At 38.5% G+C, this 22,290-nt stretch overlaps 1 protein-coding gene across 1 annotated transcript; it reads right to left on the bottom strand.

Moving 5' to 3' along the window:
• Positions 1-2,118: 2,118 nt before the first annotated feature.
• LOC126156207 (solute carrier family 66 member 3-like) lies at positions 2,119-20,147 on the bottom strand. Its single transcript, XM_049916293.1, has 4 exons — positions 19,808-20,147; positions 19,507-19,729; positions 19,164-19,284; positions 2,119-4,377 (listed from the first exon to the last, which is right to left on the bottom strand). Exons 1-4 carry the CDS (start codon positions 19,954-19,956, stop codon positions 4,250-4,252), a joined length of 621 nt encoding a protein of 206 aa, XP_049772250.1. The 5' UTR covers positions 19,957-20,147; the 3' UTR covers positions 2,119-4,249.
• Between the last annotated feature and the right edge of the window lie 2,143 nt (positions 20,148-22,290).

Below are 22,290 nucleotides of genomic sequence, written 5' to 3'. Positions count from 1 at the left end.
GTCCAGTTAAAATCAGAATACAGAAAGCATCTTTCATAGTCTATAAACAACACAGTGAGGGTTATTTGGCGTAAAAGAGCATTTTTTATTATTGTATAACAGGTACATTTTGTCTTCACAAAAACAAATTCTTATGGAACTTGTTATAAAAAGGCAGGTACAGTGATAGGTTTAGCCTATCAATATATCTGATTGAAATCAAAGTCCATGATCATTAAAACTTGAAACACACATAAATTTAAAATTACAATAATTATCATGGAATCAGTTACTGTTCAACATTTCAGAAATAGTTCAAAAAATTGACAGACATTAAAAATTTGACATTTTGTGGTAATGCTATGAAACTTTTGTTAAAATATTTTTTGTTGTGAACATGCTATAAATTTTACAATATGATAATTAAGACTTTGAAAATTATTTACTTTCAGTGAACATAATCTTAAAGCCTTAAGAACAAGAGCTTTATGTTAAATGACGAGGTATGTGAAAACAAATAAATCATAACAAAAATAAAGATAATTTTTCTTTCATTATGTACAAATGCAAAGGTCTAAAACAATTCTCTCAGTTCTTCAACAATGGCTACAGCAGCACAGGAGATTATTTATACACAGTTTTCAGTTGAGGTAACACATAAGTTTAAATAAAACAAAGTAACCTATGACAACAATATGGAAAGTATCGACTATCCTTTCCATACTGTTATTCCATTCTAAACTTTCTACTGTTTGAAAGTGGCCTATGAAATATAGGACAGAATACAATCACCCATTTTGCCAACAAATTGTCTTGTACAATTGCTTGTTCAGCTACTGAATGTGTGACCCAACAAAAATTCTACTGACCATCACATCATACAAATGATCACATTTTTATTATATAATGTAGCAAAAATTAAATGAAATAAAATGAACAATACCGAAGCATTACAATGCAAAGACACACAAAATCAGAAAAACAAGATGGAACATTAAACACTAATGTCCCAGTGACAATCAGGTCATTAGAGACAGCTGGAGTTAATAATTTTCAACTTAAAATCTAAAATATAACAAATTTTTGCAAACATAGGTTTGCAGCTGAAGTAAATTCTTAAAATAAGGAACATTCGACAAGCAACATTTCGAAGAGAGCATGACTAATTGTTGACTATACTAATAAAGTTTAAATGTGCAAACAGAAGATGATGTGTGCATGTTTTCTTGACTCCTTGTGAGAGAAGTGGGGGGATTAGAGGAAATAAACTCATTCTTCCATAAACACTGTCATGGGAGAGTCCAGGGATGTTCTGACAGGAGTAAGGTCCACCTTCTCCATGCAGTGCAGCAATAAAATAAAATGGGCTAATCTTTTGCATCATATCAAGCACCTCTGGAGGTAAAATTAACAATGGTAATGAATGCTTTAGTATTTCATGTAATAAACAAAATAAAATTGCCTAATACATTGACAACATAAGCACAACATAATGAAAGAAAAAGAAAAACTTTCCACCTACGGCTACTACTACATTATACTGTTACAGCAAAGACTGATAACTGAAGAAAAGATTTTACCTGCACAATGTCTGTTTCTTGCCATTGATTATTATGGAGCCAAAGGGTTAAGAAACCCACCACCATTTGAAGAAAATACTGTTTATAAAGCAGTACAGCCTGTCACAGCCATAATATCCCTTGGAGTGATCATTATAATAGCTATCTGACAACCTCATGGTCAACAAACTACTTTCTAAAAAGGAAACTGCATATTAGAATCTTGTGTGGTGAACTCTTTGGTATTGTCCAAGTGCTGTTAGTCTGTATTAGGTGAAAATAACAAGACGAGCACAATGTTAGTGTAATCTACGACCTACATGTCTATGTGGCATGAGCATGGAGTGTTAATGAGACCACATTAATATACAAACAAGTTTCCAATCTTCTGTTTGCGTAGGGAATATGAAGTCACTTGAATATTATTGGAAATTTTTATCTTTTATCAAATACTGCACAATTCTCTGCAGAGAATCAAGGTATAAATCTAGCTTCAGGCAGGAACATTTTGGTACCTTACACGCGCGCGCGCACACACACACACACACACACACACATACACACACACACACACAGACAGACAGAGAGAGAGAGAGAGAGAGAGAGAGAGAGAGAGGTGTCATTTCCAAATACAGAAATGATTCTACTTGATTGCATGCTATGGTGCGTACTTTTTCATTAATCCATTAGCCCCCTCAGTTTAAATGTGAAATTGTAATGAAAAATAGAATGATTCGCTAGTATCATAATAATGCAATGTGCCTTAAAATCAATGTAAACGTATAAGGAGATTCATAAAACACCTTATCAAATGAGCTGATTATACAAAAATATCATACAGTAAAATCTAAGCAACACAGCCTATCAAATGTCTTTTTATGGAGTTCTTGAGTGAACAGATGCTGCATTATTACACTGTAAATTCTGCTTCGAGTTGACTGACATATTGCCTATGAGATTAACTTACTATGTGCACACTGTAACTTGTCACTTCTCATGGGTATACTCAGAGGTGAGGAACCAGTTAAAGTCCACCAATACTTAACAGTTTCCGATCAGTGCTAACCTTACACAGGTAACCCAGTGACAGCTCGGGAAAAATTTTATCAATATTATACAATATTACAAAAATAAACAGAGTGTGTTTCACTACGTTGTCATGATAGGTGTGATTTGATATTGCTGTGACCTTAGCTTTACCTAATGCACTAAGATCAAGTATTTAATGATTCCTGCTATGTTTTCTTATTAATGCATTAGTACATCCTATGCCTTTTACTCCCTTTGCACCCAATCCATCACTGTACCCAAATAAGAAGCATGGAAAGCAAAAAGAGTGCATTATGAACATCACACCCAAAGATCCAACTCTTTTCTTATAAATTCATATCAAATTTCTACATATTCTCGTTTTTAACACCTCCTGTAGCCTTTTGACTTACAAGGGTAATCATAACTGAATTGAATACATTAATTTTACTTATATAAATTGAACTGCATAAACATATTTAAATTATATAATTAATAGTTTAATGTTACGAGGAATGTACTAAAACAAAAAAATGGTAGCAGTGGGAATCAAACCTGAGCTGGCAAATTGTCAGTCAGTGTGCTTGTCCACTGCGCCACGTCATTGATATGACAGCCATTGCTCTGCTCAGAAATCCCTCATACTGTACTTGTCAATCTTTAGACACTGTTTACCCTTTCCTACGTCCCACTCAGGTGCGATATTTTAGAAACTTTGAAGAGGCATCTACTGACTTCTATTCATGTAGTTTGAACCAAATCGGTGAGCTCCATCCCATGCCCTCCCCCTTGATTTAAATTTGGAGTAGACCTACCTAACTCATTCTCTCTCACTTTCTACTCAAAAGGTCTACAGAAAAAGTCCTCTTTTAGCATATCACCTGTACAATTTGCCATGTTTCTTGCATAAGATTTTACATGCACTTTCAAAGAAAAATACTGACCTGGTGTTGTAAGCAATGAAACACCCTTAGTCGACGATGTCACATCAGAGAATGCACAGTCAAAAACACACAGCTGTATCCCCCTTCTCCGAGTTTATTGTAGTGCAACTGACCATCATTTCAACTTTCAACACTGGTTTCTGTTTACAGTTATCATGGAGAGAGCACCTCAAAACATGTTTTTGTCCATTTCATTTGCACACCGGCAAGCATTTGAAGAGAAAAGGCATAATTTTAGTGTGATGTTTAGTGTGCTGTAGCACATTAGCACATGATCACCAGCTGCCACTGTGTATGGTAGCTTTGTATGGAAGTACTTTGTAAACTGTAGCAATTACACTTCAGGCGCATGCTTGTTTCACATACTGCCTGTACAGGAAAAGTAGTCCACCTATGAGACAGGGATCATAGCAGATCCCTCCTTCATGAAGTAAGTATCAAGTTACAGCACACATACATTATACAGCAATATCTAGAAAAACAGGAGAAAGGAACTCATTCTTCCTCAGGAAGTGGAGTCCTTCCTAAAATGGCAATGCTAAGGAAGCATTATACATCATTACTATCAGTCAGGCAGTGTGTTATTACCAAATTGCTTTGGCTCTGGTAATGTCTATAGTCAGCACCGAGTTGATAACCGATTCTTAGATAATTTACCTACAAAAGCTTATAGCAAATCCATATGGCAGGAATTAAGATTGTTCAAAACAGCACACTACATAGAAAAATTACTACTGTTTAAGATGTCTTTGGCTTCTTGTACACAATAGCAGCTACCATAACAGAACTGCTTAGTATCACAGATATAATAAAATTCGACAAAAGTGTAATGTCTGCCGAATCTAGGAAGATGGTGTATACACGTGCTGAAACAAGAAACTGTTGTTCAGTATATTACAAAATCATAAATATATAATAGTATTAGCGTGTAATGATCCCATGATAATGATGACAACACAGAAAACTTCAAGAACAGGAAATTTAGAAATAATAAAACTTAGTTATATAAATTTGTGTTTCTCACATAATTGAAGGTTTAATAATATTATCAAACTTGTTATCTAAGAACAACTTAGAAAAGAGTAACTACGTTAACATCAGTAATTAAACCATAAGGGGCAAAAACTGATGCCTACAGCTGCTGACATTTAGAATCTTTGTCTTCATTTTTTACTTATTTCTTAAGCATAAGATGCAGTTCATCCTATTGCCAAATGTTATTATGACCACAACACATAAATGGAAAACGAACTTTGTGTGTGTGTGTGTGTGTGTGTGTGTGTGTGTGTGTGTGTGTGTTTGTGTGTGTGTGTGTGTGTGTGTGGTGTTTAGCATTTCTTTTATTCAACTTGCTATATAAATACAAAAGCTATTAATTGTTTAGCAAACATTTTGATGCTAACTCAAGGAGTACAATCCTTGCTACCCTCCCTATTTTACTTTCCCTGTTGCTTCATAGCCTGGGTTGTGAGTAACTGAATCTCCTTTCCCTTCTTCCCTTTCTTTCCCCTCTCTCCTCCCTGATGAAGGAACATTTGTTCCGAAAGCTAGGAATGTAATTTTCGGTTCTGTTTTATGTGTATCTATCGGCTGTACTGAGCTGAGGTAAGTACTGGCCAGCCACTCTATCTCTCTGTTGGTATTTGGAGTACAAGTTACCTAAGCTCTTTAATGGTTTAGCAGTATAAATAATGTTCTTCTGTGAAAGACATTTTGAATGGATACGCACACTTTCACCACGTCCCCAGCTGTTGTCCTGTGACTTCTCCAATGTGAAAAACACTAACATAGTATTCCCTGCTTACGGTTGCTTCTAGTACAGCAATTTCAACAGTGCCATACGGCCTAAAGTGAGATATCTCTGAACATGCACCAAAAAACTTCCAAAACAGCATTTGACACTCATTACACACCTACACGCATTACTGAAACTTTTCAGGATTTTATGAAGTGCATAACTTAACATTTCTGTATTTATGACTGGACTGAGCATTTCTTGGTAGGGAGGACCCAGCATGTGATATTGGATGGAGAATCATAAACAGGAGTCAAAGCAACTTCAGACATGTCTGACAGAAGTGTTTTGGACATTTGACGTTTACATTGCACAATAATGACAATGCAGACTTCTCACACATGATGTAGTTCTCTATACTGATGTAGTATCTGAAAAGATTCAGTCAAATCTTGTAAAGTTGTGCAAAGATTGCCTTTAAATGTTCAGATGTGTATAAAGTTGTTCATTTCACACACAAAAAAAGCATAGTACCCTACAACTACAATATCAAAGTTGCTTTTGTCAACTCATACAAATACCTGGGTGTAACAGTTTACAAGGATATGACATAGAACAACCACATAGGCTCAGTCGTAAGTAAAGTCAGTGGCATATTTTGCTTCTTGGTGGATATTAGGGGAATGCAATCAATCTACAAAGGAGATTGTTTACAAAACACTAAAATTTCATTACATCTGAGGGTCAGTCTGGTGACCAATAGAACGACACAATTATAATGTTACGCTCACCATTAACACTGAGTCCTGTCTAAATAATTTTAATAAAATTTCACTTTCCGTCTCTGTGGATTTGAGTTGTCTATTGTGATAAAAATCACACATCCATTTCCTATTTGCCTATATTTTTGATATATCTAATATTATATGAAAATGTCAATTTCTGAAACTATAATATGATTGGGTAGATATAAAAATCTACTCACCAAGCCACCGCACAAGGAAACACATTTAAAAGTTATGGATCCTGCCACCTCTTGGTGAGTAGATTTTTTTAAAATCTATCCAATTACATATAATGAGCTACATTGCTATCTAGCACTACTCCACTCTTGGAAGCATTCTTCTTTGGTTATCACATTAATACTTCAGGTAGCTATCATAAACTGGATTAGATGGAAAGTCGCCTCAGTGCAAAAGAAAGAGAGAAAGAAAGGAAATCCTTTTTTTTATTATTAAAAAAGACCTGAGTACTTGCCACATACAGCCAGCCACTTGGGTAGCAGCCTCTGATGCATAGTGCATCCCCGATTTACTCAGATCAACCCTCCATTGCCAAGTCTTTATAGCACAAGTACACTAGTTTGTCAGTGAACCTTCGGGTTCCCTTGTTCAAGCATTCTACCTGGCTCAGAAGCAGAGAGCCACAATTAGTTTTAGAGTAATGTTGCAGACGGAGATTTGTTGGAACTCCAAGAACAAATCTGGTCTTCTTCATCTACTCTGTCAGTCACTGTAATGAACCAAATATGACATCGAAGCCAGGACAGAAGTTGTCTGTTCCAATGAGCACCATTTTCTACAACTAGTTACATTCTGTTCTCCCAATGGCTGCCAGAACAGACTCTTCCACATGTTGACTGAGGCCTAAGAACAGCATTCACAACGGGGCTGAATTCTGACTGGTGTGGGATGTTAATACAACTATTGGAAGTGTACAGTACACTTTAAGAGGAAACCTCATCAAAGCGGGCAATTGTAGATCACTGTTTTTTACAATCAGCTGCATCAACATCGACATGTATATTCTACAAATCACCATGAAGTGCATAGCACAGGGAACTTTCCCATTTCCCAGTTATAAGGGCATCTTCCCATTCCATTCACTTATGTGGCATGGGAAGAATAGCTCTGTGTGTGCTGTAATTTGTCTAATCTCTTCTCTGTGAGCCTCATGGGAGTGTTATGAAGGAATCTGTAGCATATTCTTAAATTCATCACTTGGAAACTGTTCTTGAAATTTTGTAAGTAGGCTTTCTTGTGACAGTTTTAGTCTACCTTGAAGTATCTGCCAATTCATTTTTTAAGCAAGTCTGTGACGCACTACCATGAGCCATACAAACCAGTGTCCATTTGAGTGGCCTTTCTTTGCAAATATTCAATATCCCCTGTCAGTTTTCCTTTCTACAGGTCCCACACACTGTTGCAATATTCTAGAATGGGTCACAGAAAACTTTTTGTAAGCAATCCACTTGCTTTACCTGTTAGTAGCCCGTGTGATCATTACAGTTTCTATGCATACAAATTGTTACACCCCAGTACCTGTATAGGTTGACTGATGCCAATTATGACTTCGATATTACAATCATAGAATATTACTTTTCAGGATTTTATGAAGTGCATAACTTAACATTTCTGTACATTTAAAACAAGTTGCCAATCCTTGTACCTCTTTCAAATCTTGCTAAGAACTGACTTACTGTTTGTGCAGCTGTTTTTAGACGATAGGGTACTTTATCACAGACAACTCCACCATCTGCAAAAAGTCTGAGATTAATTTTAATATTGTCTATCAGGACATCAATATACAACAAGAACAGTGTGGGTCCCAACACACTTCCAAGGAAAACGCATGGATTTACTTCCACATCTATCTATAACCCTTATCCAAAGGTGACATGTTGTGTCCTCTGTATCAATAAATTCTCAATCCAGTCACATATTTGGCTTGGTACCGCCATATGATTATAAGTGTCAGTGCTTGCTTTGATCCATAGCTTTCTGAATGTTTTATGAGAAAAGTGTGAGCTGTGTTTCACACGTCCATTCTTCTCAGAATCCGTACTGTCTGACATGGATCAGGTCTTTCTGTTTGACATGGTCATCGGCTGAAACTCGATTCCCAGTATGCGTAACTTATTCCTGCATAGAGTGGACATTTCAACTCAGCTTAAGGAAGTATTTCCAATGACAACAGACCAATCCTGACATAAAATATGTGCCCACACAAATTTCACTGAGTTGTTGGAGGAGGGAGGATTGTAATTGACAGAGCTTTCTTGCTTGTCACTTGGCCCCTTTGTGACAGCAGCGTTGTTCTTCAAACAAATGGACAGCTGTGGATGTCGTGTTCCTCCACAGTAAACAGTCCACAGCACATTGTTCCATGTTCATATATTTATATCAGCTGTTTCACAATGTGTTTCAGAAGGTCTTTAAAATGCTTCAGAGGGGTTCCATGAGGTCTACTGCCATAGCAGAGTTCGTCATACAACATTTATGCAGTGAAGACAGCCTAACCACTCAGTTGATGAGTGATGATGGTTGCCTCATTGCTGTTTGGATGCGCTTTCTCAAGAAACGCACTCTTGGTCACATGGTCCTCCCACTTAATGTTCAAGATGTATCCCATTTCTTGTTGGTGGACGCACTCAAGTTTTTCGATTTAACAGTGATAGGGTGCCCAAGTTAACGGTCATTCAAGAATGTGTATGTGATAACAGCCATGAATACAAGTTTGGTATGCAGTTTCAGGTCTTTATTCATGAAGACTACGCATTCACTGTCCAAATGCTGCATGGATAGCCCCAATTCTTTTATGAACATCCTGTTCACAGGTACATGTTTGAGATACCTCAATCTGATTGAGATCAGAATGTTTGTGAAGAATATTTGGCAGTGGTTTTGTGGATCACTTCTGCTACCCTTGTTGTACACGTTATGACCTGTGCTTGTATACAATCACTATGTACAAGTTTTTTGTTTGATGGGTCTGTGGTATATCAGGGTTAAAATACAAATTAATTCAGCTGCAGTTTCTGTATAGGATGTTACAGGAATTCTGCTCGATCCTGGAGCTTTGCTTAATGTTAGCAATTTCAGCTTTTATTAAAAGGGAAGATGCCACTCACCATATAGCGGAGATGCTGAATCGCAGATAGGTAGAGACACACACACACACACACACACACACACACACACACACACACACACACACACACACACCCCGCGCGCGCTCGCGGTGGGGGGCAGGGTCGTCTACTTTTTGGGGACACCTTACTGGCCAAAAGCTTTATTTGTGACAGTCTTTTTGTTATGCCTATCTGCAACTCAGCATCTCCGCTATATGGTCAGTGGCAACTTTCCTTTTCATAATATTGTTACATTCCATCCTCAATTTTTTCATTATTCAATTTCAGATTTTAGTTGATGAATGGTATTGGTTATTTCAATTAAAATTGCTACTGGTGGATGTAAACTAATTGTTTCATTTCAAGACCAGAAAAAGACAGGAATACTTCATCACTAACCACACTTTTGAACTCAATATTGATCAGGTACAGAGTTCAACGCATTGCTGAACGCTCAGAAGAGATGAAACTCTTGCATACAATATACGTGGCTCAGTGTGGTGTATGCGATCAATGCGCGCTCCAGTGGCAGTTGTCTTGCAAATCACACAGGTTAAGAAACGAATGGTTGGAAAATTCCTATGTTCACTCTACCTGAGCATAAAACTTTATAGGGATATGAAATGGAATGCTCACATAGGCTTCGACATCAATAAAGCAGGTGCTAGACTTCAGTTCACTGGTAGAATACTGGGGAAGTGTAATCAGTCAACAAAGAAAACTGCTTACAAATCACTCGTGTGACCCATTCTAGAATACTGCTCAAGCATATAGGACCCATACTAAATAGAACTAACAGATGATATTGAACATTTACAGGGAAGGCCAGCATAAATAGTCACAGGTTTTTTGACTTGTTGGACAGTGTAAGAGGTGCTAAAGTGGCAGACTCTTGAAGATAGATGTAATCTCTCCCGAGAAAGTCTGCTAGCAAAGTTCCAAGAACCAGCTTTAAATGATAACTCTAGAAATATACTGCAACCCCCTATGTATTGCTCACATAGGGATTATGAGGACAAGACTAGAATAACTAAAGCATGCACAGAGGCATTCCAACGATCATTCTTTCTGCTCTCCATATGTGAATGAAACTGAAAGGAACCCTGATAACTTGTAGCATGGGACATACCTTCTGCAGCCACGCACTTCATGGTGGTTTTCAGAGTACAGCTGTACATGCAGATGTAGATATTACAACACATTTTGTCCCTTGTCCATATGCTAGTCATTTTGTTCTGTCTGTAGCATGTATAAATAAAAACTTCAATCTCCATGAACAGGTTACAAGGCAAAAAGTAAAGTACCATGTCCAGTCAATAAGGACATCAGCTCATAAAGTTCCATTTCAAACAGTACATACACTTTGATAATGGTTCTCCACCTAAGGTAAAAATTATTTCATCTTTCTAGAGTTTTAGTAAAACCATAAGGTCATCCTTACTTGATGACTATTCCTATTCAAGAGCAAAATCTTTATTACATGTGAAATACAAAATTTTAAACAAGAATGAGCAAAATATTTTACACCAAGTAATGCAAACTGCCTTGCAGATAAAACTAATCGAATAAACTCAATACTCAGAAAGAGCGCACTTATTTACATAACATCAATCATTATTGCCCTCTGCTAGGCACTTTATTGTGAATAGCACAGTAATCATGTAGATGTAGATTATAGAATATACTTCTATTAAAGTGATAAAATGGTATCAGAACCTACTAGAAAATGTAAAGGTTAGTACAAAAATATCTGAATCCAGAGAGGCACGAACCACCAACACACAACCCATTATCTTCAATTCTGCGTCTCCAGCCATTATGCTATATCGAGTATGAATGAGCTACAACCATGCTTTGCGTCTTATCTTCTCCTCAAAGCTTTATTTGTTGATATGTTATTATCTGGCATTTAATCATAATGTACTGTACCAAAAACAATGTGTTTTTGATGGATCCTTAATGTACTGTTGCCTTGAAACAGCATACTTTCACAATACCCAAATACAGTAACTCTTTAACCACCAATATGACATTATATATTGTTTTACTGCAATATATCATATAATTAGCAACAGGTTTTTGAAAGATCCTCAATTTGCTCTGTACTGATGAGAGATGGTGTTACAACGTAGGTGGAGTTCTTCCACCTGACTGGTCTATGTTCAAACACTTTCAGAATATCTGACCTGCGAAATACTGCTCCGCAAGTTCTGAAAGACACCACAACTTTTTTTTCCCCATGCTATGATGTCAGAAACTCTATTCTATACTCTATTTGATTGCATGGCCCATGTGCCAATGACTGAAGGACCACAAAGACAAGATAAGAGAAATTAGGGCTCCCACGGGGGCATACAACCAGTCTGTTTACCCTTACTCTATCTGCGAGTGGAACAGGGAACGAAGTGACTAGTGGCAGTACAAGGTACCCTCTACCACACAGCATACAGTGGCTTGCAGAATATGTCTATAGATATTGATGTAGGCCAACACATCAACCTATCACAGTAATCATATTTTCGCATTAATTTTGGCTTCACCAACTAACAAGTGATCTCTCACATTCCAACCCAACCTAGTGCTTGGGCTTTGCTACAGGTCAGTCTGTCAGGACATTGTTTTTTCCATTCACCAAATAACTACAAAAATCAGTAAGCAACCTTAAAAATTCAAAATAACAATCAGTCAAGGTTACTCTGGCACTCTCCATATTAAGCACAAATAATTCGTATCTTCAGCCACAAGAAATCATTTCATTCAGCAAATCTCATTGCTCCAGTATACTACCACCCAACTGGCCAACAACCAAAGTCAACAAAGTGCTAACATCAGCATACAAAGCAAAAGCTACAGGCAGCGGAAGTACGCTTTAGCAACCTCAGAAATCTCAACACTCATGTGTCAAAACATTTACTAACTAATGGTAATTATTGTTGCTAATAAAAAAGAATTTAGGATGAATGGTGAAATTCACAACCACAATATTAAAGTAAAAATAATTTTCATATCTATTTAGCTTAACTATGTTTTATGACAAAGTTTTATATTCTTGTGCAAAAGTCCCAAAGTTACATCTGCTTCTACATCCATATTCTACAAACCACTGTGAAAAGCATGGGGAGGGTACTTCTTCCTACTCCATTCACATATGGAGTGTGGTGAGAACGACTGTTTGATCTTCAAGTATTTGCCACTCCAATTTTTTCTGCACTTCTGTGGAAACTATCCCACGGGTCAAACAAACCTTTGACCATTTGTGTGGTTCTTCCTTTTATATTTTCAATACACCTCATTTGTCCAACTTGGTATGGGCCCCACAAACTTGGGTCACACAAATATTTTGTAGGCAATCTCCTTTGTCGACCAATGGCATAGCTCTAGTGTTCTACCAATGAACCAAAGTCTGCCACCTGCTTTACCTATAACTGGGTGTATGTGATTATTCCATTTCATACCCTTACAATTTGCTACGCCCAGGTTTTTGTTTGAGTTCGCAAATTCCAACTGTGACTCACTGAGCTTGTACTCTTAGGAAGCACATTTCTTCATTTTGTGAATTGCACAATTTTACATTTCTGTACATTTGAAGCAAGCTGGCACACTTTTCACTATTGTGAAATTTTATCAAGAACTGGCTGAATATTTGTGCAACTATTTTCAGGCAGTATTGCATTACAAATAACTGAGTCTCTGCAAGAAGTCTGAGGTTGCTATCAATACTGTCTGCAGGGTTGGTAATACACAACACAGTTAGGGGCCCAACATACCTCCCTGGATCACATCCGAGTTACTTCCCTTCTATTAATGACTCTCCATCCAAGATAACATACTGCATCCTCCCTACCAAGAAACTGTCAATTCAGTCACAAGTTTTGCGTGGTCTGCCACTTTCAATAATAACTGCTCTCGACAAGTCAAGAAATACTGCATCTACCTGGCTGCCTTAATCCATGGCTTTCAGAATGTCACATAAGGATAGGGCAAGTTGGATTTAACATGAATGAGACTGTCAGCTGATTGGCATGGGGAATATTCTGTTCGAAATACCTCATTACATTTGTGAGCAGAATATGTTCTAAAACTGTACAACAAACGGATGTCAATAATATTGAGTGGTTGTTCTGTGAGCCACTTCTGCTGCCATTCTTTTACACAGATGTGACCTTTGCTTTCTTCTAATCACAGGACAGGGTTTTCTGTTCAAGTAATCTATGTTATATTATGGTGTAAAGAGGGGGCAAATCTGCTAGAAATTTAGTACAGAATCTTTGCCTTGTTCCATTTTAACTATCTTAGCTGTTCCTCAATGCCACTGACAATAATAACAATTTTACTCATCTGTGCTGAGTTAATTTATTTTTTATTTTTTTATGAGCATTTGAAAATGGAGTTCAGTATTTCTGCTTTTGCTTTACTAGCTTCAATTTCAGTTCCTGTCTGGTCCATGAATATCTGGACACAAACTCTGCAAGGCACTAAGAGCCTTTAGAATATAGAAATTTCATTGAGCTTTGTGACTGTAGAACACAGAGGGCCCCTCCCACAATGAGCTTTTCTACTAAGTGCAGATAAAATGGGTGAACCAGAGCTCCAGTGACAAATGTTCAGAGGTTGCTCAGGGATACCTTCTGAATATTTTGTTATGAAGGATTCATGATCTCTGGTGGCTACTTACAGGATAGTATTGTAATTACGATTTGCTCAGTTTTTTACCACTATCACTCTTGTTTCTGTGAAGGTACCTTCACAACAGTGACAAAGCCTGTAATACACAATAACCAAGATGGAAAACATAGGACACAGTTCAAAGAAATACCACTAGGACAGATGGAAAAATTATCTGATGTTGTTGCCATCAAAGCAGAACAATTCTTTGTCAGCATAGTGTCATCATGCCACTCTTCCACTGCATCCATTGCACCCGTACACGAGGTACATATTGGCCAGCTCTTCATCAGTACACCCATCCACAGTACTGCTGTATATAACTGTTGATGCACAACTATCGCTACTTGAAAATAAAACCCTTCAAATAGAACTGAGCAACACTGAATGCAAACTTGAGGGCAACAAGTTAAAGAGGGCATTGCTGTTGTCAACAGCAAGTATTGTGAGTGAATGGGAACAAGACACACAGTGCATACTGTCAACATCTGCACTGCTATGCATTATTTTCGGTGCAATAAAAATACAAAACTAATTGGGGCAAAAAATCCTTGTTAAATACAACAACTCTGTAACAACCTGCTGGAGACAGTGGGTCTATATACCAAAATAAACAAACATATCCTTGAGAAATCTTTGAACATTTGTCAGTGGAGGTCTGGTTCACCCCATATTCAATGTTTCGTCAATTATTCTTCTAAACTTGGGGCATATTTTTCCTGCATGCTCCTATCCCGAGCAAAATGTTTCAAGTTCCTCATTGAGATACGACACTACTACTTCTCTGACAAGTTAACCGCACATATCAATTTTTCAGGTCACCAGAACCGCACCCGTCGGCTTTGACCTGTGACATGTCTGTTGTGGTGTGTGACGTCGCGAATTTCAGTTTGCGAGTGTCACATGTTTGTAGATGTCTTGTTGCGCTGTCAGTGGTGCTCTCTAGTGGTGTGTTTGTAGGTTTCGGGTAAGGTTTTGTTGTTGCTTCAGTGTGTGCTTGTGATGTGTTTGTAAGTGGCGTGTCATTGCAGTTCGGTGGTGCTCTCTGGTGGGGTTTGTGGGTTGTGTGGTGTGTGTCGTATTGGGTTCATTTGAGGTTGTTGATGTTGTCGGCTGTTGTTGTGGTTATAAGTTAAGATTAGTGGCATATTGTGCAGTGAGTTGATGGTTTTTGGTTTTTTCTATGGTAATGTAGTGTTGTATGTGGTACTTGTCAGTTTGAATTTTTGAGATTACTTTTTTTATGTCATTGTTAGGAATGGATATAACCGAAAAAGTGAACAGTTTTCGGCTGTGGGGTATGATGGGTGACAGTGCTATGCGGTCATCAAATTTTTGCAGCTTTTTGGATTACTGGCCCTGCTGGTGAAATGCTCTGTATGTGCCGAGTATATGAAGTTAACTTAAGTTCTGGCGTCTCAGACCAGGGACGGCTATATGCGGAAGGGCCGGCGTGACAACATTTGGCGCTCCATTCGCCAGGGTACCTGGTTTGAAAAGTCTATGTTGGCATGCGTGAAATTGTGTTGATGAGTTACCATTTTTGTTATCAGTCCTCACACAGTTTTTGCGCGCATGAGGTGGGTGTGAGTGAGTGAACCTTGATTGGTATTCTTTTTGTCAGGAGGTTTTTTCAGAATACATTAAATACAGGGTAAGTTGGGTGGGCCTGGAGTAAAGGTTGAGATTGACGCGTCAGTTTGGTAGGAGGAAGTATGGGAGGGGTAAGCCTGTGGTTGGTTTATGGGTGTGGGGGGCTGTGGTATCGGGGTCTGGTTCTTCTGAGTGTGTGTTTAGGGTTGTGGAATATCGTCCAAAGAGGGAGTTAGTGGGGTTGATTCAAGATCATGTAGAACAAGGGATACGGTAGTTTCTGATGGGTTTGCATCTTATAGTGGGTTGGGTCGGAAGGGTTACAATCATTTACTTGTTAATCACATTGTAGATTTTTGTGTGTATGTTTGTGTTTGTTTGTGTGTCTATCGACCTGCCAGCGCCAAACAAAAGCGCTGGCAGGTCGATAGACACACAAACAAACACAAACATACACACAAAATTCTGCAACCAACGGTTGCCTCGTCAGGAAAGAGGGAAGGAGAAGGAAAGACAAAAGGATATGGGTTTTAAGGGAGAGGGTAAGGAGTCATTCCAATCCCGGGAGCGGAAAGACTTACCTTAGGGGGAAAAAAGGACAGGTATACACTCGCACACACACACATATCCATCCGCATATACACAGACACAAGCAGACATTTGTAAAGGCAACCCTCTCGTCCCATTATATCTCACGAGTGCTCGATCGGAGTCAGATCCAGATGTGAATGCGGATGGATATGTGTGTGTGTGCGAGGGTATACCTGTCCTTTTTTCCCCCTAAGGTAAGTCTTTCCGCTCCCGGGATTGGAATGACTCCTTACCCTCTCCCTTAAAACCCATATCCTTTTGTCTTCCCTTCTCCTTCCCTCTTTCCTGACGAGGCAACCGTTGGTTGCGAAAGCTAGATTTTTGTGTGTATGTTTGTGTGTCTATCGACCTGCCAGCGCTTTTGTTTGGTAAGTCTCATCATCTTTCTTTCTTTTTAAATATATTTTTCCCACGTGGAATGTTTCCCTCTATTATATATATATATATATATATATATATATATATATATATATATATATATATATATATATATATATATATATATATACCTAAAAACAAAGATGATGTGACTTACCAAATGAAAGTGCTGGCAGGTCGACAGACACACAAACGAACACAAACATACACACAAAATTCAAGCTTTCGCAACAAACTGTTGCCTCATCAGGAAAGAGGGAAGGAGAGGGAAAGACGAAAGGATGTGGGTTTTAAGGGAGAGGGTAAGGAGTCATTCCAGTCCCGGGAGCGGAAAGACTTACCTTATGGGGAAAAAAGGACGGGTATACACTTGCACACACACACATATCCATCCACACATATACAGACACAAGCAGACATATATATATATATATATATATATATATATATATATTTTTTTTTTTTTTTTTCTTTTTTTTTTTTTGTGGTGTCCGATCCAGTAGGCAGGCCGGAGCTTTCATGTGGTGAGTTTTCGTTTTTTTCTTCATGTTTTTATCTGGTTAGATGATATGTGGATCATGCATGGGGGGGGTTGCTGGTATTGGTGAGTTGGTTTTGTGTGTTGTTGTTGACCCTGTGAGGTCAAGGGAAGTGACAGATTCCAGATTTGGTGTTTTCTTGTGGATTTTGAGGTAGTGATGATTGTGGAAGTGGTTGTAGGTTTTGGGGTTTATGAATTGGTATCGGTTGTTTCTGTTGACCTATACAGGTCAAGAGAAGTGTTAGATTCCATTGGATATTGTATCTAGTTGATTTTGCGAATGTTGTGGTCGGTTTATTTTACCAGTTTTGTCATTTGGTTCAGTGGCATGTGTTTATTGTTAGTCTGTCCCCACCCAAAAACCCCTAATTTCCCCCACTTGTCCCATAGGTTTCATTATATTATAGGAGGAATATGTGTTTGATCGTTTTTCAATCTATTTTCGTGTTTGTTGTCATGTTTATGTAATGACATCATAGTCGCGATATGGGAGTTGTCAATGGTCATTTCCGGCATACATGTGACATCATTGGTCAAAGCAGACGGGTGGAATCGGGCATTTCCATTAACCTTTTCTACTGGTTTTCGCTGCCCTTTGCAATTTGGTAATCACTGTTTCTTCCGTGTTAATATCAGTTTCAGTGTGCACATCCTCACAGAGGTAAGGTAAATTTGTTGCCAATAGATCCAATATATTCCCTCATAAGGGGGATTCCAAACTACCTGTTCTAGCTAGTTCTCATAGAGGGCATTTAGTGAAGTCCTGTCACACCCACCACCAACAGAACTGTAATGATCCCAACTGATTATTGGATATTGTAAGATGATTACAGTATAACTAGTAAGTTTTGTACTAGATAATGGAGGATTTCTCTTACGTTTTTTGTTACATCTGCGGTGATTCAGGTGGTCAATACAAGGATCCAATTATAAGCTTATGCCCACCCACGATACTGAGTACTGCAAACAATCTCACATGCAGTTTTAGTTTCCATTGACTTTCTCATCTACTACAACGAAGTCCACTTCCCTTCCCATTAGCCTATCCTTTTGATATACACTTAAATTTTCCCCAAAACTCTCAATGCTATCAATTTTGGTACCCAATATTGTGTGAGCTCCACTATGTTTTAGGAGCATCTCAAGCTTTAGCATTTTTTTGTGAATGCTTCAACAGTTAATGTACGCTTTGACAGTAAATGAATGCTTTGACAGTTAACCACTATGATTTTAATACTCTTGTCTGTGAAGGATGAGGGAAGTATTTCTTTGGATTTTACACTGATACTTTTGGTCTCCTACACCTTTCTTTATCTGGACGGGATAATCTACAAATCCTTCCTGTGTACCCCATAAACTGTCAGTTAGCTGGATAGCAGCCTCTGATGTGTAGTGCTTGAACTAGTTATCAGCCCAATGGCGTAAGTACAGGACGTCTGAGCCTTGCTTGTCACGGAACCTTCACAGTCTCTGGTTGAAGACTTCCACGTGACTTAGAACTACCTGGCTATAATCAGTTCTAGGAACAATGCTGCAGACTATGAGCTCCGTTGAAACTCTGAGCAAGCCTTTTGTTCTGAACCTCTTCTGTCAGTCGCCTGAATGATCCACGCACGACCTTCCTCTAAACCGAGAGGAGAGCTTTCATTTATCTCAACATTCACCACAATCCATAATTAGCTGCATCCTATTCCCTCAATGGCTACACTAATAACATCTTCAACATGTTTAATGAGGTCCCAAGCAAACATGTTGAGTGCAACTAGTGTTCCTTTCAATCCCTTGCTGCCATTTCCCTAAGAGATACTATCCCCACGTGTCTGAACATTACCAGTAGCCCTCAGGCACAAATTTGGAAATATCCAAAAACTCAAAGCTAAAGTAAAAGAGTACCTTACTAATCACACCTATTACAATTTACTAAAACTTCTGAGCTCAGTGATGTACATTCCAGTTAATATTAATGATGACACTGTTCTCTGTGAAGTTATGTAGATGCATAGTATGAAGTACTGAGTAAAAACATTCACTGAGGGAAAGCAACTGATTTTATTTCCTGAGTAATTGTTGTTCTCCTTAAATTTTTCTTGTGGCCTGAAACAAACTGCAGGGCATACCACAAGAGAAGACAAACTGATATGCATTTGTATCACTAAGTGTGTGACAACAGAATGTTATATTGATGGTTGCACATAACACAGCACGACGAAACACTAACTTGAGAGCATGCCATACTTACTGAGATTAGTAAATGCGGATAGAAACCAGGTCAAAACGCTAACAGAAGCTGCGTTCTTGGTTCTTAAAATTTCCAATAGTTGGACAACTTTACTCGAGGCTGAGACAGGAGTACATAGTGGCTGCAAAAAATTTTAATTACAGCTATTCACACATATCAAAATTAAAGTTGATCTAGCAATATTTAATGTCGAACAGCTGATAAGAATTCTTAACACGTTGTCATTGATCATATTGTTTTGTATTGCTATGTTCATACACAATTACTAATAATTCCGCCTGACTAATGCTATAAATAGAAATTTGAAACTAATAAAAATATGTGTAACAAACGTAAGACTTACGACTAAAATCGACAGAATCGTCTTTGGTAGTACGCCGGTAAGAAAAGCCGATGTCAATCCTAAATAAATCCCGAATATTGCGAAACTCAGCGTGTTCACCATATTCTTATACTTCAGTACCAAATAAATTAAAATAATTTCTTGCACCAAAATTATTGGATATTCCATGTACGATAGCAATGCATAATCGTTACAAAAATTGTAGCTTGCCATAATAGTATAGCTGAAAATGAAAATAGTTTGAAATCATAATACAGGAAATCTATTTCATCGTATATTGCGCGATACTTCAGTCCTATACCTTGTCAGTTCCAAAAGTAATCCATACAGGTTAATGCCAACAGCACTCTTAACTTTCAGCAAATTTAAAATTTGTGGTATTTTCAAAACAAGGCACAAAGTGATGGTTATAATACTCAGGACGTCAGATATAACGTATAAGATTTCCATCTTGAATAATGCCGCTTCTGTTTACCGCGATTTATCTTACGCTATTACGTTTATCGGAGAAGTTCTTAACACATCGGTGACATACGACTACGCATCGCATCTTTTGGCTGCATTTCAAGGAGGACTGGTACACAATGGTCCTTGAGAATGCCGCCAAACGAGTTCACAATCACACCGCATTGCCGGTTTGTATTAAGTGTGCAGACTAAATTCAGTGTAGGGGTGGGGATAGCCGCAAACAAGGATCAGTCTGAACGAACCAATCGGAGTAGTAGCTACTGCTTACGTTGGGAGGAGGGCAGTTTGAACTTGGGCACAGTTATTGGCATGTGTCTAGACTCTCCGGGAGCCAGGGGCGCGTGTAATAGTAGGCAGCGACATGCCACTGGCTCTCAGGAAAACGAAAAACTTTTGTGTAGTTGGTGGTTTTCTTTCAAGAAAATGATTTAAAAGTCGACATTACGCAGGACTTTATCAGGGTCAGACTTTTTAATGGCTACTGTACTTACAAGTCGCCATTCGTCTGCCAATACAGGTTTTAAAAATACTTCATCCCCACCCCCCACCCCCTGCCAGTTTGATCGCCGAACAAACTATCGTACGGGCGCATTTGCCACGAGCCTCTGACATCTGGTGTTTCTACAGGAACAGCTTCTTTTTAAAGCATCTCAGACTGCAAATTTTATTTTTCTGTATTTTATATCTCTACAATAGCCTGGGCAAAAGAAAATTTGCACGTTTATAGCAGATAATCCGACGTGGTACTTAAAACATGTTTCACAACGCGTCTGCAGTAATGGAATATTTAGCAACTGATTTGCAGCTTTGTTAGTACACTGAAAAAAAAGTGAAAGTGGGACCTACAGACAAGCTCTGTCTGACTTTGTGCCACTCCAGATTGTTTAGATTCGTTGCCAACCATTTGTTGTATGCCTCTGATGGTAGAGTTAGAAAGTGACAATGAAATTTGCACTTGGTAAAATCTAAAGAGCATGAAACAGAGAGGGAAACTGGAACACACTGACATTCGTAACTCTCTAGTTTAGGTACACGCTCTTCCACACAGCCCCAAAAGACACCAACAAGCAGTAGCAACAATATTTAGTCCTAACATTTATGAGTGGTAGCACAAGAATTTAAAAGCATTCTGAAGAAACATTTATTAACTAGCCTTTTCCCTGCACCTTCACCTGTTTATATGTTCAAAACATATACTGCACACATCCTCCTCCACCCTCTCTCTGTACACCTCCTTTCTTCCTGGCTCTGTACCTCCTCCTCCTCCCCTCTCCCTCTCTCTGTACATACATATATACCTCACTAGACCTTCCATTCTCCCTCTCCCTCCTCCTTCCTCTCTCTCCATTCTCTCCTCCTATCCTGGTCCATCTCTTCCAGCCCCCTCCCCCCCAAATCCCATCTGTCTTTCCATGCCTCACCTGTCCTCTTCCTTCCTCTCCATACCCTCCTCTATCCCCCTCAACCTTCCTGCACCCATGCCCAATCACATGTCTAGCCTCCGCAAAACAGGTTGACAAAGCATGCCAATACTACTCCCATAACACACCTATCGTGCAGGACACTCTACACATCAGGGAATTGAAAACACTTATTTTGCCCCTGATATATAGGTTACCATGTAAAGCAAGTCAATATCGCAGGCTGACACTACTCCAACACGCCTCTCATGCAGGGCAGCCTACACATTGGAGGCTGTAAAAACACGTTTCTGCCACTATTCACACTCCTATTGGAGCTAGATGGTTGTAAACCCCAAGTAGCTCATACTCGTGCTGTTTGCATTCCAGATTTGTTTGAAATTGATTCAAGGGTTTGGTATGAGTAAACAATGTACAAGATGTAACACATGAGTTTGGTTTGTGGCACACATGCATGCCTCCTAATGTTGCCAAGTGCTCTTATATTAATGGTGAAAAGGCTACCACACCAGTGTATTGTTCAAGGATGCTTTGTGCATATATAAACTGCCAGGTCACTCTTGTAGCTATTTGGCATACTTAAATATAAATATGTTCTTGTATGCTTGGTTTTAGATATGGGTGTAATAACAGTATTGTACATTTTGGGTTATGTAATGGTTAGTAAATGTTTTGTTATCTCTACAGGTCTGAAGATGGTTTGATGGAACTAAAAACAGTCACAAAAAAGGGAGGATGTGGCAGTATCATCAATTTGTGGTTATTCCCAGCCTTATATGCCACAGATCATTCTACCATCAATTACTCTCTACCCAGGTATGTCCTATACATCTACCACCTTGTACCACATGTCTGTCATAGGTAGCTCCTATTTTAGAAAAGGCATGGACGTTGT

The sequence above is a fragment of the Schistocerca cancellata genome, unplaced genomic scaffold (assembly GCF_023864275.1).
Source record: "Schistocerca cancellata isolate TAMUIC-IGC-003103 unplaced genomic scaffold, iqSchCanc2.1 HiC_scaffold_1106, whole genome shotgun sequence".
Classification (NCBI taxonomy): Eukaryota; Metazoa; Arthropoda; class Insecta; order Orthoptera; family Acrididae; genus Schistocerca; species Schistocerca cancellata.
The sequence above is the reverse complement of the archived record's forward strand: the minus strand, read 5'-3'. Positions and strand labels throughout refer to the sequence as shown.